This window comes from Arachis ipaensis, chromosome B03 (assembly GCF_000816755.2).
Source record: "Arachis ipaensis cultivar K30076 chromosome B03, Araip1.1, whole genome shotgun sequence".
Classification (NCBI taxonomy): Eukaryota; Viridiplantae; Streptophyta; class Magnoliopsida; order Fabales; family Fabaceae; genus Arachis; species Arachis ipaensis.
The window spans coordinates 133,466,654-133,481,990 of record NC_029787.2 but is presented as its reverse complement, the minus strand read 5'-3'; the positions used below and the strand labels follow the sequence as shown (position 1 = coordinate 133,481,990).

The following is a 15,337-nucleotide window of genomic DNA, read 5'->3' as shown; positions in this document are numbered from 1 at the left end:
TTATATCATAATTATTTTAAATCCAAAACATGGTGTTTAAACAATTTAAATAATTATCACTTGTATTAGATTTTATGATTATTTTGAGTTTATACTAATAAATAATATCCAAACGTTAGTGATTGAGAAAAAGAAAACTCTTATATGTTGCATGCACTTTCTTTTCTTTTTTTTTAATGAAAAAGGAAAAATGGATGACTTTGTGTTTTTCTAATTAAAAAATATAATATTATTTAAAAAATAATATCACTTTTATTCTGATAATATTTTTCTATACGTGAAGGGTGGTTTCATTTCTCTATTATTTTAAGTCATTCAACAACACTTTTTTTAACCTTCTTTTTGCAATATTAGGTTATTTGGAGTGAATTTTCCAGAAATCATCCAAATTATGTGTTATATACTATTATAAATCTTAATATTTAACAATATAAATAGCATAACTTGTTCTGGACCCAGGCTGATATTGGTTGGATATAAAGCTGAAATATTTTCATGGTTTTGAAATGTGAAGAGCGCCAGGGGGAAAACGGCGAGTTGGGACTTGGGAGCGATTGTGTTGAGTGATTTCTCTTTTTGCTAAAATAAATATTATTATATGCAATTATGAAAGGACAAATTATACAGTCCCATTCCGCATCACATTGCGTGTACGAATAAATCATATCATATGCGATGGTGATAAGCTTAAACTGTTGTGGGGTCTACACTCCATCCCCCCCAAGATAAGTACAAATAAGTAAATAACTGAATAAGTGACGTTCAAGTTGAAATCATAATCTTTTGGGGGAACCAACATTAGTGGCCTTATCACTGCAAAAGTTTATTACAATTGGGAGGGCTGAAACCAAACCAAACCAAACCACTAATACTTTGTTACATATGAATATATGATATAACTACAAATCATATCATACACACATTGATGTACAAATAGTAAGTAACAAGTGCAATTTTAACCTCAATTCACCTGCATGACCTTATCAAATTACCAAGAACCCGAAACCTAAACTACACCTACAGTGATGAGAATGATGACGCCATAATCAAAGCTTGTCTCGGAAGAATGGACGTTAATGCATACACAGAGAGAGAGAGAGAGAGAGAGAGAGAAGAGAGATTAATCCATGTGTATAGCAGAATATCCTTTTAAATAACTAGAAATATTTAGAGAGCAATTATGCAGAGATAAGTGAAAGTGAGTAATGATATATAAGACTAACGGGAAATGGAGAATATTTCTGATTCCCAAATTCCTGGGAAGGCAAAACACGAAAATCATCCCTGACAAGTACCAGGCGATATAGCATATAATAGAAAGAAAGGAGATTCATTACGCTTAAAGAGAGAAGCGATGAGATAGTTATGAGCATGCTGATGCTACAACATCTGGATTAGATAATGTTTTTCAATAGAATAAGGAAATGTTGCTGGAATTATGATGATTTAAATTTTAATCTAGCTGCATCCTATGAATAGTCATATTGGTCAGACAGCAATAGTTGAATAAAAACACAACTATTGCCTACAAACTTTTTATTCCGCTGGATCACTAATTATACAGGATACCAGAAATCAATTGCTTATCATCCATGTTCATTTTTTGAGAATCAGACGAAGTGGCATTATGCGAGAAGACTTTAGTCCAAAGCCAATGGACCTTGAAACCAGGGCAAAGCCATCGCAATGCCACACTCAAAGGGCATGAGGAGATTCAGTGGTCTTGCTAACGGAAAAGGTAGCAGCTAACAAATACTCCCTTGCGAGTGGCACAAGCCATAAGAAGTGAAAAGCATACACAGGAACTTACAAAATAATTTTGATTCATAATTATGAGTATTGAGTAGTGCTACATTGGATAAGGCGAGGAGATGAAGGAACACTCATCCAACCGAAGTCAATAACAATTCAGACAGATGATCCTTTTCTTTCTTCCACTTTTTAAGACATAAGGACCCATATGACCTTGGTATTTTACCTTATCTTGTTTCAACATATATCTATTGTTAAAAAGAATTGGGCGGCTATCGTTTCCTAGGTATATAATTTAGCGCATTTGATGTTATAATAAGGAGATGGTCATATATAGTTGAAAAATGCCTTCATAACCATGGATGGCAGGATTACAGGATAAGGAATTTGATTAATGGGGAAGAAAATGATGCAGAATTTTCTGAAATCCTTCAAATTCATGAGGCAACTTGAGAACTTTCAACCAACTAGCATAAGCAACGATAACAAATGAGTGTGATAGAGACTCAGTCTCATTTGCATCGTTGGGGAAGATACTTTCTATTAGCAGGGGAGAGACAGGGTGAACCACATAAACATCACCACCTCTTTATGGTTCCTCTGAAATTAATTTGAGGAAATAGCGATGACTCCATGCTAGCAAAAGACAGTACCAAACGGACATGGAGATCCTAGATTTCTAAGAGAAAACATAGTAATGAGAGTAGCTTAAGAAAAAAGGAGGAGCTATCGTTCCTACATATAAAAACCATCAATGGATCCTCCGGCACAATCTTGCAAGCTGCTGTTATGGAAGAACTTGAATCCAGATGAAGAACCAGAGAATATTCTCTCTACAGGACCAACCTACTGAAACTATGGACAGGACAAAGACATGCTTCAATAATTAAACTTTTCACCTTCGAAAACCCCGAGAAAGAACCTCAATAATTCAGGTGGCCATTATGAAAGCCTGGATCAAGTTTTCAGCTGCGCACTTCTGTTCAGGTGTGCCAGATATCACGGCAATACGATCACCCCAGGCAGAATTGGAGTCACAGATTTCTATCATTGCTCCTGAAATCTGGGGCCAAACAAGACATTAAACAAAGCAAATTTCACAGTTAGCTTCGAAAGCCAACAATAAAACACAATATTCTCAGATAAATATACTTTCTATATAAAGTGTGAATGAACAAACCTTCCTGATATTGGCTATATTTGCCCCTCCTTTACCCAAAACCTTACTAACAGCACTAGCAGGAATCAACATATCCAAAGTTGATGGAGGAGGCAGACTGTACAGAATAAAAATACAGAAGCATAAGTCCAATAACAAGAAACATCAACAAATTTAATAAAATGTTACAAAAAAGGTGGAAAAGAGAATAAGTATAAGTGGAAGTGCAATAGAGTTGCTTTCACTTTGGCTTGAAAATGTTTAAGCCCATTGGCCAAAATCATCATTTTTCAGATAAAGGTTTCCAAACATAAATCACATCACTCTAAACCTGCGTATAAGTGTATAACCAGAATCAAGTACCCCAGAATCAACTTAGCAAACTCTAATCCAGACACACTAAATCATAAGTAAAGAATTCATATAATTTTATAACAATATATACTAACCCTCCATACAGCTTGCTGGCGTACGGGGGCATCGATCCATAGCCATTCTCTGCCATCTATTACATAGAATCAATCAAGACAAGATCAGTGACAATAATTGGAAACTGAAAAAAAAGTGAGATACGTGATATGTAAGCAAAAGAAGGCAGAAAACGAAGACAAATGCAGTATATTAACACTTTGAAGGTTTGGAGTTTGGACTACAAAGATGCTCCATGCAAAACCAGGGGAGAGGGGTTTACTGAGTTATATAAAAGGAACATCTCTAAGGAATTATCCTCATAATACTCCTGTCCCCTCCATGCAACATGAGCATTGGCAAGAAAAAATGAGACATACCGACAAAGATCCATATCCATACAGGCTGCTTGAAGAAAACATTCCAAGGCCAGTTTCACTTTCAGTCCTCTGATCATAAGCCAATGGTGTGGCAACAGGAGGGACTGGAGGTAGGACAGATGGCACTGAAAGTCCAGCACCACCAGAGTACATGGATTCAGCACCAACAGAGGGATTGTGGCCATTGTCTCTTTCTCTCAACACATCTTCTCTCAGTCTTAAGATAATCTGGATTAGCGCATCTCTCACACAATCAACTATGCCTCCCACCTAAATTCAAAACAACATCGAATAATATGAAATGAATATGCAAATTTAAGCATCAAGGAAAGTAGTAATGAAGCAAAGAAGCCAAACCTCAACAAGTTCATCATTCACATCTGCACATTTTGGTTTATCACCTTTAGAAATTCGAATATCTGCTTTAGTTCTCTTCCGAATTTCATTAATAATCGAACCACTTTTCCCAATGATACAACCTATTACTTTGGATGGAACTAGAAGCCGAATTGAAACCGTGTTATCATCTTCATCGTTTATCTTCCCTTGCATCAATAGAACAGCTTCAACTGCCATAGACTTCAGATCACTTGGTGACTACAAGATACACATCCAAGTGATTAGTTTCCATTTTAACATAAAATAGAAGTATGCAATCAATTATTAATAGAGAATATATATGGTAGACCAAGGACTCCACCAAGTTTAACAATAAACTTTCTTGCATGAACAATTCAACTTTATACGGAAGGTGGAGAATACGACACAACATGGGTACCTCAATCGTTGTTATAATGATTAAACACTCATCATGCTTTGCCTTCGAATCATCAACTTCAATACGAGCACCAATCGCTTGCCTCATACTTTTAATTGTACTCCCTCCTTTTCCAATGACTCGCCCAATCTTGTCCGAGGGACACAACATTCTAATGACTAATTCCTCAGAACGAGAAGCACCTACACCAGAAGCTGCTGGAAGAGCCCCAGGAGCTGCTGGAAGGGCGGATGAGTATATAGGCCATGTATTTCCTGCATCAGCATAACCATGTACATCTCGCATGTTTGTAGCACCTAAAATTTGAGGAAGGGATCTAGGTGGGATAATAGGGTCTGAAACTGGATATAGTCCACCAGGTGGATAAATTGGAAGTTCAGAAGGAATAATAATGCTAGGTGGGGCTTCTGGCACAGATGTGTCAAGAGAGATGTCTTCCTTGGGACCGAACTTGTACATAATAGAAGAAACAGCAAATAGGGCCCTTTCCACTGCTGCTGCCTCACCAGTGATCTACACAGAATAGAAGAAAGCATATAGTAAGATGAAAGTTACAAAAATAATTTGTACAACATTCAATTCCACTAATGGTTAAATGACAACTACCTTGATTTATTATTTCGAGTATCTTAGAATTAAGAGAAGAAATAATTCCATAAAGTAAATTGTGTTTCAATGGCAAGAGTTTCATGATATTGAATATACTAACCAAAACAAAATTATCAAAATCCATAGCACAGGAGTGTGTCGGGTCAGCCGCATCCTTAGCAACAACTTTGATATTGGCTGTCGTCTTACTCCTCAGCTTCTTAATGGTAGCCCCAGCCTTCCCAATGATATTTGCAGCCTGACTTGATGGCACAAGGAGTTGACACTCCTCCTTAGCCTTTCGCTTTTTCCTCCATTCTCCAATTACAGCAGTGGAATTCGTAATGGCAGCATGAATCTTGAGAAGTGCGTCTTGTGCAGCACACAGAAGCTCCTTACCATTGAACTCATCATCAATCTCAACATCTTCCTTGCCCTTGACATAGCAGTAGATTGTTATAACACGATCCTTGGCACCGGGAAAGGGATCCACAATCTTTATTTTTGCCCTTGTTTCTTGCCTTATTGAATTAATCACTTTTCCATTCTTACCAATAACACTGCCAATAACATCATCTGGGCAGAGTATCCTATAAACAACCAATTCACCGTCTCCCTTTTCATCAGCATCGTTCACTCGTCTCTTCTGATTCCTTCTGTCCCCGTCATGGTCTCTCTGTGAATGATACCGTTTTCCAGTCTCACCCATTCGCGGAAATAACATAACAACTCCTGAAAGCAAAGCAATCCTCATATTGTTTGAAAAAGAATGGAAATCTTTGAACAATTTTAGTGAAATATAATCAAGCTATTGAAATAGAAGAGAGCTACATTAAGTCCACTGTCTAAGAGAGTTATGAAGATAGGTTGTAGCGGCGAAAACTGGAAACTGCGAAACCAGTGATTTTGGAATATACCTGATTATGACGGCGAGAGAACAAAGAACCAATTTCGTAAAACCCTAACGAGAGAGAGAGAGAGAGAGAGAGAGAGAAGAGAGGGAAGGGGAAGGGGGAGGGTTGGGAGACCGCAGTGGAGGATTCTGATTTCTGAGAGCCGTAGGCGGGGTTTTCCTTCTCCACATCCACACTTGATAAATTCGACTGGGATCAACCATGCCTAGGGCTGGAAGTGAGTCAAGCCAGCTCATGAGCCAGCTCGAGCTCGACTCGTTAACAGCTCAATAAGCTAAACTCGTGAGCTAGTGAACCAAGCTTGAGCCTGGAATTGAGCTCATAAATTAAATGAGTCGAGCTTGAGCTTGGATAAGCTCAGCTCATTAGCTCGTGAGCTGGCTCGATTTTATATATATATATATATATAACAATAAAATTATTTAATATTTATATTTATTTTTTACATATAATTTTAATATAGGACATAAATAAAAAATTTATAATTTATTGATACATAAACAATTTATTGATATAGAATTATAGATTATGTATTTATGTTTCTCTTATTTGAGCCAGCTCGTGAGCTTTCGGTGAGCTGAGCTTGAGCTTAAGAAATAGGCTCGATTGTTAATGAGTCGAGCCGTGAGCCAAGCTCAATTTTCGTGAGCCAAGCTTGAGCTCGGTCTAGCTCGGCTCAACTCGGCTCACTTCCAGCCCTAACCATGCCCGACCCATTGCCATCGCTATTCGGGTTTGTTAATACAAAATTTCCAATGCCATTTTTAAAATACTTGTTTCAGTAAATAAATACGAGTAATGTTAAAAAATGAGTATAATTTATTATTTTTATTCGATAAATAATTAATATTGTTTAAAAGTATATTATTGAGCTACTAAAATAAAAGTATTAAAAAAATTACATATATTTAATACAAGTTTTATAACTAACAATTTGAGAAAAATATGTTTTTAAAAAGTTTTGCTAGAATTTCATATCAAGAAGATGATCTGGTGTAACAAAGCACTAAAAAAGTCAAATATCGTTCGAGTCTAGACTTAAACTAATATGTTGATAGCATGGAGATGGTCGATGATAAGCTCCTGAATGCTAGTGAAGAGCTAAAGATTACGTATAAAGTTTTTTTGCTATCAACCCCAAGAGTTTCTATGAAAGATGATATTTTGTCCTGAAATGTGATAGATGAAGATAGTCCAAATCTGGAGGATCGGTGGTATGTAGAAGGTGGCCCTTCTGAAAAGGATAACCCTTTTGACCTGTGTCCGATTATTCTGGTTCTCAAGCATGAGTTCAACAAATGGTGTAAACCATGGAAAATGGTGTTCATTATCAAGATTCTTCGCAAAAGAGTTTATCAGGTTTCATGGAGTAGCGTCTCAGTAGAGATTAGATTAAAAAAGGTAAAATAAATATTATTGATATAGATCATGATTATTTCTTGGTTCATTTTTTAGATGAGGAGGATTATTTTAATACTCTGCTTGAAAGACCTTGGATGATTGCCAGATATTATCTTATTGTTTAAAGGTGGAGGCCTTTCTTTCTTACATCTGAGAGTGTTGTCAGAAAAATAGCAGCGTGGATTCGGATCCCAAATTTTTCTATTGAGATGTATAACCATCATTTTCTCTGGTGTGTTGGATCTACTATTAGAAATATGTTTAAAGTCGATAAAGCAACGTCCGTTCAATTGGGAGAAAAATTTGCCAGAATATGTGTCAAAATCGATTTATCTAAAAAGCTTGTTCCAAGAATCTCGATTTTAGAGAATACTCTGAACATCAAGTATGAAGGGCTCCAACTCATCTATTTTTTCTTGTGGAAAATACATTCATAGGGCAGATCAATACAGCGAAGGTGATGAGATAAAGGATATATAGCTAGGAACGGGTTCGTCCGGCGAATCTCTTGCAAAAATAGCAAGTGAGGATTTCGACAATAATCAAGACATTAATATTAGCCAAGATAATAATAGGAAGACTAATCAGGATCCTCCTGATTTTGGCCCAAGAATGATGATAAGGAGGCAAATCTGAATTGTTCCATATGCTAAGAAATCTAATCCTTCTAAAGATAACCACATTATTACAGAAGATGTGATGAATGATACACGATATAATGTGAAATGCGGATCTAGGTTTAATATTCTGAACGTTGAAGAAAAAGCTTGCCATAATGAGCCTGATAAGGAGGAGAATTCTATCGTCCCCATGCAAAATGGGCCAGAGCCTGAGGAAGCCCAAAAGAGGTTGAGCACACCAAATATAGTCAAAGTGAAGGTGTTAAGAGCAAGAGCAGGCAAAAACCCCAAGTCAACAAAAAAACTTTTGCTATCAAAATTGGGCCTATCATATCCAAAAAAGGCTTCAAGACTAAAGCTAAGGCCCAGGAGAAAACACCTTATCATAACTAAAGCTGGCCCTAAACCGATTCAAAAAACAGTCCCTTCTTCAAGGAACCCTGAAATGGAAGCAAAGGAAAGAGAGATACTTGATCGTATGAGGGATTTGGAAAAGCATAAAAGAAAAGATTTCGAGATGACAAAAGGAGTTAATGCTATATTTGAAGAACATGTGGTGGGGAACGAATTAAAGCCGGATCAACCATTTAAGATCCTTTAATTGGCGAGGGCAAAGAGGAATAAAGTGGGGGTGATTCTGCCGAAAAACCACCTGATCTCACCATGGGAGTTCCTCCTCTGAGAATTAAACAAAAATAGCAAGTTTCTCTAGACCAGTCCATGTTGGATGCTGAAGCAAGCTCTAAACGCTCTGTTTAAGGTCTCTGGTCTATTCGGCTCCTTTTCTTTGTTAGGATAGATGAATATTATTGTATGAAACTGCAGGAGTGTGGATAGTAAAGGATTTCCTACTCTGACTAGGGATTTGAGAAGGGATTATGAAGCCTATTTGATCATCTTGCTAGAGACCCGTGTGAGTGGTGATCGAGGTAAACTTATTAGAGACAAAATAGTTTTGACAGCTGCTGTGTAGAGGAAGTCAGGGGTTATTCAGGGGGTATATGGTGCTTGTGGGACTCATATCACTGGAAGATTGAGGCCATTTAATAACATATGCAATTTATTCATCTAAAGATTGAAGGAATAAATTCTATGTCATGGATGCTAACGACTATTTTTGGGAGCCCCCAAAGAGTATTGCGAAAGATGCTATGGGATAAGCTTCATGATCTCTGAAACTCTGTTGATCTTCTTTGGTGCACTATTGGTGATTTTAATTATATCTTACACAGCTGTGAAATACAGGATGGAGCAATATCTCAAAGTGGTGGTGCGTGCCCTGACTTTGTCTCTTGTGTTTCGGATATTTATTTTCTAGATTTGGGTTATTCTGGTTTTCTTTTACCTAGAGGAGAGGTAACTTATTTGAACGTCTTGATAGAACTCTTAGTGATATTGATTGGCAAATTAAGTTTTCTGAAGCTACTGTTAAACACCTGCTCTGCTTGAAATTGTCTGATCACTCTCCTCTTTGTTTACATATCTCTCATGTTGTGCCCCTGAATAGAAGAAGGCACCCTTGGAGACCACCTCGAAGCTTAGTTGAACCACCCTGATTTTGAGAACATGGTCTCAAATAACTAGAGGGTACAAGACTTCTGGAGTGGTTGTGTTGAGAATTTTCATAGCTCTCTAAAAACGTAAAATTTTGAGGCTTTTGGTGATATTAACAAAAAAAGACCAAGATTCATATAAGATTTCAAGGTAAAATAATAGTCTGAGTGTAACGACCCAATTTTCAGTACGTCATGATCATACTAAAAATCAAGAATCACCAATTTGCTCACCTAAAATTTTAGCTATTTATTATTAAGACTGTAATCGTATTAGCGCATGACGGAAAAAAATTGTCGGTAAAAATTTTCACAAAAAATATCGCGTTGCATGTATAGTTCTAAACTGACAATTAACCCTCAGTCAATGTTTAATTAGGTTGTCACAAGTACAAACCCCAATAAAAATAAATCGAAGTATTCAAACCTCGGGTCGTCTCTTAAGGAATTGCAAGAAAGTGGGTTTATTATTGCTTATGATGTACTTCTTTTTGGGGTTTTGAAATAAGGAACAAGAAAATATAAATTGCGAGAAAAATAAACTAACTAAGAAAGGTCCTAGCAAGGATTGAGAATTGAAATTCCTATTCTCATTATCATCATCAATTGTGATCGTAAGTGCAAATCACTTTCACTTAGTTATCTTCTAACAAATGAAAAAAAGTCAACCGAGCAAAATTGACTTAAGTTCACAAGTATTAATCAAAGACTAGATTTAGTGAGGCTCAAGCCAACTAGCAACTTTCAATCACCAATCAACAAAAGAATTTTGATAACTCAAGAGTCTCTAATTAATCAACCCAAGTCAAAAATATAAAAATTTATTTTAAAATTCAACCATTCATTTTATCAAACACTTGGAAGGCACAAAATAAAAGCATAGAAAAATAACAAGAAATAGTAAAATCTAAGATTAGAAAATGCAAGTAATCAATAACCAGCAATTAAAGAAAGAAGCAATAAACATGAAATATCTCAAATTGCATTAAAAGAAAATTGAATCTAACAAGAAGAGTTCATAAACTAAATTGGGAAAATAAAGAAATCAACAAGAGAAGATAAACTAAGATACTAGAACAATAAAAGATAGAAGAAAACTAAATTAAAGCAAGATAAAATTCTGAAGTTAAGAAGAAATAAGACTAAAAACTGGTTCCTTCATGCGAGCTCGCGATGGCTGGTGGTGCGCTGGTTGGGGCTGTGGTGGCGGTTTTTCCATGGAACCGCGAGAGTGGACTTGGATATGTGACAGGTGAGTTCAAAATGCGGCCGCAGTACGCAAAGGAAGGGGGTTGCTGGTCTTGGATGACAACATCAATCCTAGGGCGGCAACATGTGTTTGACTTGGGTAGAGGGCAGCAGCTGTTGGACATGGGAGGAGAGGGAGTCGCTGGAGGAACCATCTCAAAGAAGGAAATGGCAATTAGGTCAAGTAAGGTTGATGTTTCATTGGGCCAAAATGTCTTTTTAGAAGCCCAAAATCAAATGATGGATGATCCTTTGATTTCAGGCCCAATTTTAAGGATTATAACTCTTTTGGACCAATCTCAAATTTATACATCAAATATATTTTATTGATTTTGGATTGGATTAAAATTTTTTCAATAGAACTTTGGTGGTAATTTTAATTTTTAGCGGTAGTAGAGTAGAAATAAGATTAAAAAAATAGGGCAAATCGTAGTATTAAGCCAGTTGGGTGGAAAATTTACATGATTCAACCAAATCGAAAAATGAGACATGGATCAACCAAAAGCATGTCTCTTTGTAATTCGAATCAACCTAACTCAAACTAAAAACAGGAGTAATTCGAATCAATGTTGTTCGAATTATGAGTGACTATGCATGCTATGTAGTTCGTATCACTCTGATTTGAATTATATGTGAAACATTCGATAGGCAGTTCGAATCATACTAATTCGAATTATATGGTGAAACATTTGATAGGCAGTTTGAATCACTCTGATTCGAATTATATGGTGAAACATTCGATAGGCAGTTCGAATCTAGCTATTCGAATTATATATAAATAATTCGAAATTAGCTGTTTCGAATTATGAAGCCCCAGACGTGTATAAATACTGTGTGAACATGAATTGTGTTCATTAGAGTAAGACAAAATGGCTAGTGAGGAGAGTTTTGTAGTGTTAGTGCATTATAGAGGATCCATTAAGAGAAAAACACGCTCTGATGTAAAGTTCACTAATAAAGATCCTCTGAGTATTTTTATGAGACTTATGACGAGATTCAATGACTTCTTGGCGTGAAACGGGTTCAGAAGTTACTCTATCGCATTCCGATCTTAGTGCTTAGAGATGACGTGAAATACGATTCTTTTATCATAGGGAGTGACGAGGATTGTCCTGTGATGAGTTTGAAAAACTCCAAATTATTTTGATGATGATCAAACATTGTTAAAAATAATTAATTACAAAATTATTAATTTAAATTTTAATTGACATTAGTTGATTAATAATTTTATTATTGTACAGATCTCTTTGGGCCAAAATCACATCAAACCCAATGTAATATTTAGCCTTTGGTACAAAGAGTTTAATGATATAAGGCTGAATTGTTCTGCAAGTGTAAATTGGGCCAGGATAACAATGAGTAGCTCAAAACTTTCAAATTGAAAGACCAACAAGGCATGGTCAGAATTGAAGGAAGAAAGAATGAAATTGGAGCTTGATTGAGTTCGGTTACCTAACCCCACTAAGGAATGGAATTCAAATTCATTTAACTTTATTTAATGCCTTGGTAAATGGAAAGAGAAAGTTGAAATTGATTTGATGGCATTAATTGATTACACGTTACTAAGCATGGGATTTTGGAAAGTGAAAACTTAACTCATTTTAATTTCCTTCCTTAATTCCATTGAAAGCTTTCTATGAACAAGCAACAAGCTAAGGTGATGATGGCTCTTGCAAAAAGAATATCTAAAGTATGGTGTGGCTGAGATCCTTACCACAAAAGGTAAGATGTGGTGAGGAAGTCTCAAGATCTCCATACCTAGATATGGAAGCAATCCATTTCAGTCAGAGAATAAGATCCCTGGGGTATGGCTCGTCTCTACTTTTCGTTCATCCATCACAGAAGGTAGCTACTGTAGCTACGTGGAGGAGGAAGCAGAAGTGAAGCAGATGGAGCTGTCAAGGATCAAGCGTTCATCAAGGGTCAGAAATCCTTCTTGGGGACCAAGTCAAGATGGAAGGCTCAGATTGATGAAGCTTGAAGAAAAGGGATGAGAGAGAGGTAATTGCATGTTGGTTTTAGCTTTCGATTCCCTCTTTTTTCTCTCTGTCCGAACCAGTTTGATGGTTGAAGAAGAAGAAGTTGGCTCGGTTGAACCGTTTCAACCTTGGAGGCTTCCCCTTCTATAATAAGGGTGAACAGCCAAGGTTTAAGACAAGGAGAGTAAGCACAGAGTTCTCATAGCTACCCAAGCTAACAGAAGTTCTTCTCCTTCAATGTGTTTCATTTTGTATTTTCTTTAGTTTTGTCTGTCTTGAGTCTCATGGTGAAAAAGGCAAACAGTGTGAGGTTTGTAAGAAAACGCCAGTGAACGAAAAAAGGCAGAGTGTACAAAATTAAAGAAAAATCCATGGATGTCCTAGAGGTCCTTTGTACATTTGTGTGTTGTGTATCATGATTCTCTGGGAATCCCCTTACAAGTTGGGTTAGCACTTAACAGTTGAAAGCTTGGTAGGTGACCAAGTCAAGTTCAGAATTGGGGATAGATTCTGGACTTGTCCCGGATAGGAAGGGTAGTTCCTATGGAGAATTGGTATCTGTAATCTGTTTGATTATAGTGAAATTCCATCATTGTTGTGATGGAGACTGGACGTAGGCTGTATTGCACTTAGCATCTGAACCAGGATACTTCTTGGTGTGATTCTCTCTTTCTCTTCTACTCCTTCTCTGTTTCTGTTGCTAAGGAGACAAAATTGAAAAATATCTCATGACTGGGTACGAGACAAAAAGAAAATGTCTTGTGTCTGGTTATGAGACAAAACGCAGAAAAATCTCCTAGAGCATTCTATAAGGCAGCAAGTATTACTCAGCGAAAAAAAGGGGCTAAGATTCAACCCCCATTCTCTTAGCCACTGATTACCATAATCCTGTTCCATTGTCGTCGACAATTTCCCGAGGCCAAGACACATGAGTTGTTGGCAAAGTTGGTTGATGTGGTATCTAGCTCGGGAGGTTCGAAACGGAATACCCAAACTCTAGGCACGGTATCCGGTTCTAGCTCAAGACCTGTTGGTGAATCTTCGTCCGTGCCTGTGAATGTACCTCGGGATGTGCCTGTCGCCTCCCCGTCATTCGCCGTTGATCTCAACTGCAGTGGTGGTGGAGAGGTTGGTATCGTGGATATGATGCCGATTTCTTTACAGTGTGGGGCACCAGCTGGTATGGGTGATACATTGCTGGATGATGATGGCGATGATGATGTGGAGCTTGACCTCATTGCTGATGACATTGGCGATGACATAGCAGCAAGTAATCCAACTGGGGCTGGCGGTGGTTCTAGCTCTGGGACTCAGCAGTACCCTCCGCACTTTTTATCGTTGGACTTGGATGCCATAAGACAGGAGGGGGTTCCTGGGGAACCCACTGGATTTGGTGCTAGAGATACCCAAGGTACTGAAGGTTTAATAGAGTTTTAGGATAAAGAGGAGGCTGTGTTAAGCGTAAAGACGTATAACAAAACCCCACTAACATCATTCACTAAGAAAATATCATTCACTAGCAAAACCACTAACAAAACCAATAACAAAACCACTAACAAAACCACTTGTATGGCAATCCTATCTAACTTAGCAATGGTACATAATGACTACCATTCTAACACACCAAAGATAAAAATATAAAAAAATAACTGATTCACTCCTATTTTAAAAGAACAAGTTCGCACTAACCTCTTCATTGATAACACTAGCTATATGGGCTACTCCATCCAAACGATAAAGTCGGTTCGAATTATCCCACATCGGCTAAATATTCTGCTCAAGCCTTTATTGGAGTCGTACGGAGGCCCTTTTCTCTTAAATTTGGTGGGGCATGGATTTAGAATAGTGGTTCGAATGAGGTTATTTCGAACTCTTTATATAGGCAAAACATGAGGTAATTCAAAACAGTCTGTTTCAAATTACTATGGGCACGAAATTGTGGGCTAGTTCGGATGATGCTAATTCAAACTAGTATGTGTTAGTGTGTGTAATTCGAATTACTATGGTATGTGTAATTCGAGTGGCTCTAATTCGAACTACATAAAAAAAGTGCTCTTGGTAGAATCTTGTAACATTTTTATCTTTGGTAGAATTGTGTAAAACCAGCCTCTAGTTGGTTTATATGCGTCATTTGCCCTAAAAAAATATTATTTTAGAATTTATTATTATTTTTTATTAATTGTAATTGTTATTTACAATTTTAATTAGGATTTATTTTTTTTATGCAACCTTGAAGATAAGGTTATTTTAAAGGAGAGGATAATGTTAGGATTAGTATTGGGTCTATAGTCCAATTAAAGAATTATACTATTAGAATGTACTAGTGTAAAGAGGCATGAGGTAATTAAAAACTCTACTTCCTCTCTTTAGCCCTAGTCCTAGAAATTTCTATTCTATTCTCTTTGATTTATATCTAATTCTCTCTATTTCTTTATACAAATTCGTATCTATATAACTATTAGACATTAAATTGCAAGAAAATATTAATAAATTTATTAGATTTGATATTAAAATAAAAAATATAAACAACTTATAAAATTTTAAACCTTAAAACCAA

The 15,337-nt window shown here is 36.7% G+C and overlaps 1 protein-coding gene across 2 annotated transcripts; it reads right to left on the bottom strand.

Moving 5' to 3' along the window:
- On the bottom strand, positions 765-6,167 carry LOC107632050 (KH domain-containing protein At4g18375). 2 transcript variants are annotated; one of them, XR_002360032.1, is made up of 8 exons: positions 5,983-6,167; positions 5,187-5,797; positions 4,478-4,990; positions 4,057-4,296; positions 3,700-3,969; positions 3,357-3,416; positions 2,933-3,029; positions 765-2,815 (listed from the first exon to the last, which is right to left on the bottom strand). XR_002360032.1 is itself a non-coding variant. In XM_016335688.2 (8 exons), the coding sequence occupies exons 2-8, from the start codon at positions 5,787-5,789 to the stop codon at positions 2,684-2,686; spliced, it is 1,911 nt and encodes a 636-aa protein (XP_016191174.1). In that variant the 5' UTR covers positions 5,790-5,797; positions 5,983-6,167; the 3' UTR covers positions 765-2,683. The 2 variants fall into 2 exon arrangements, 1 of the variants encoding a protein (XP_016191174.1); XM_016335688.2 differs by having other exon boundaries at positions 3,361-3,416.

What these genes read in the sequence shown, in the direction of transcription:
- LOC107632050 (XM_016335688.2), bottom strand. Translation starts at nt 5,789, where the DNA reads ATGTTATTTCCGCGAATGGGTGAGACTGGAAAACGGTATCATTCACAG. An exon ending in GCCAGCAAGCTGTATGGAGG is followed by an intron (nt 3,030 to 3,360) that starts GTTAGTATATAT and finishes TATTCTGTACAG; the next exon opens with TCTGCCTCCTCCATCAACTT. An exon ending in ATATAGCCAATATCAGGAAG is followed by an intron (nt 2,816 to 2,932) that starts GTTTGTTCATTC and finishes GTTTGGCCCCAG; the next exon opens with ATTTCAGGAGCAATGATAGA.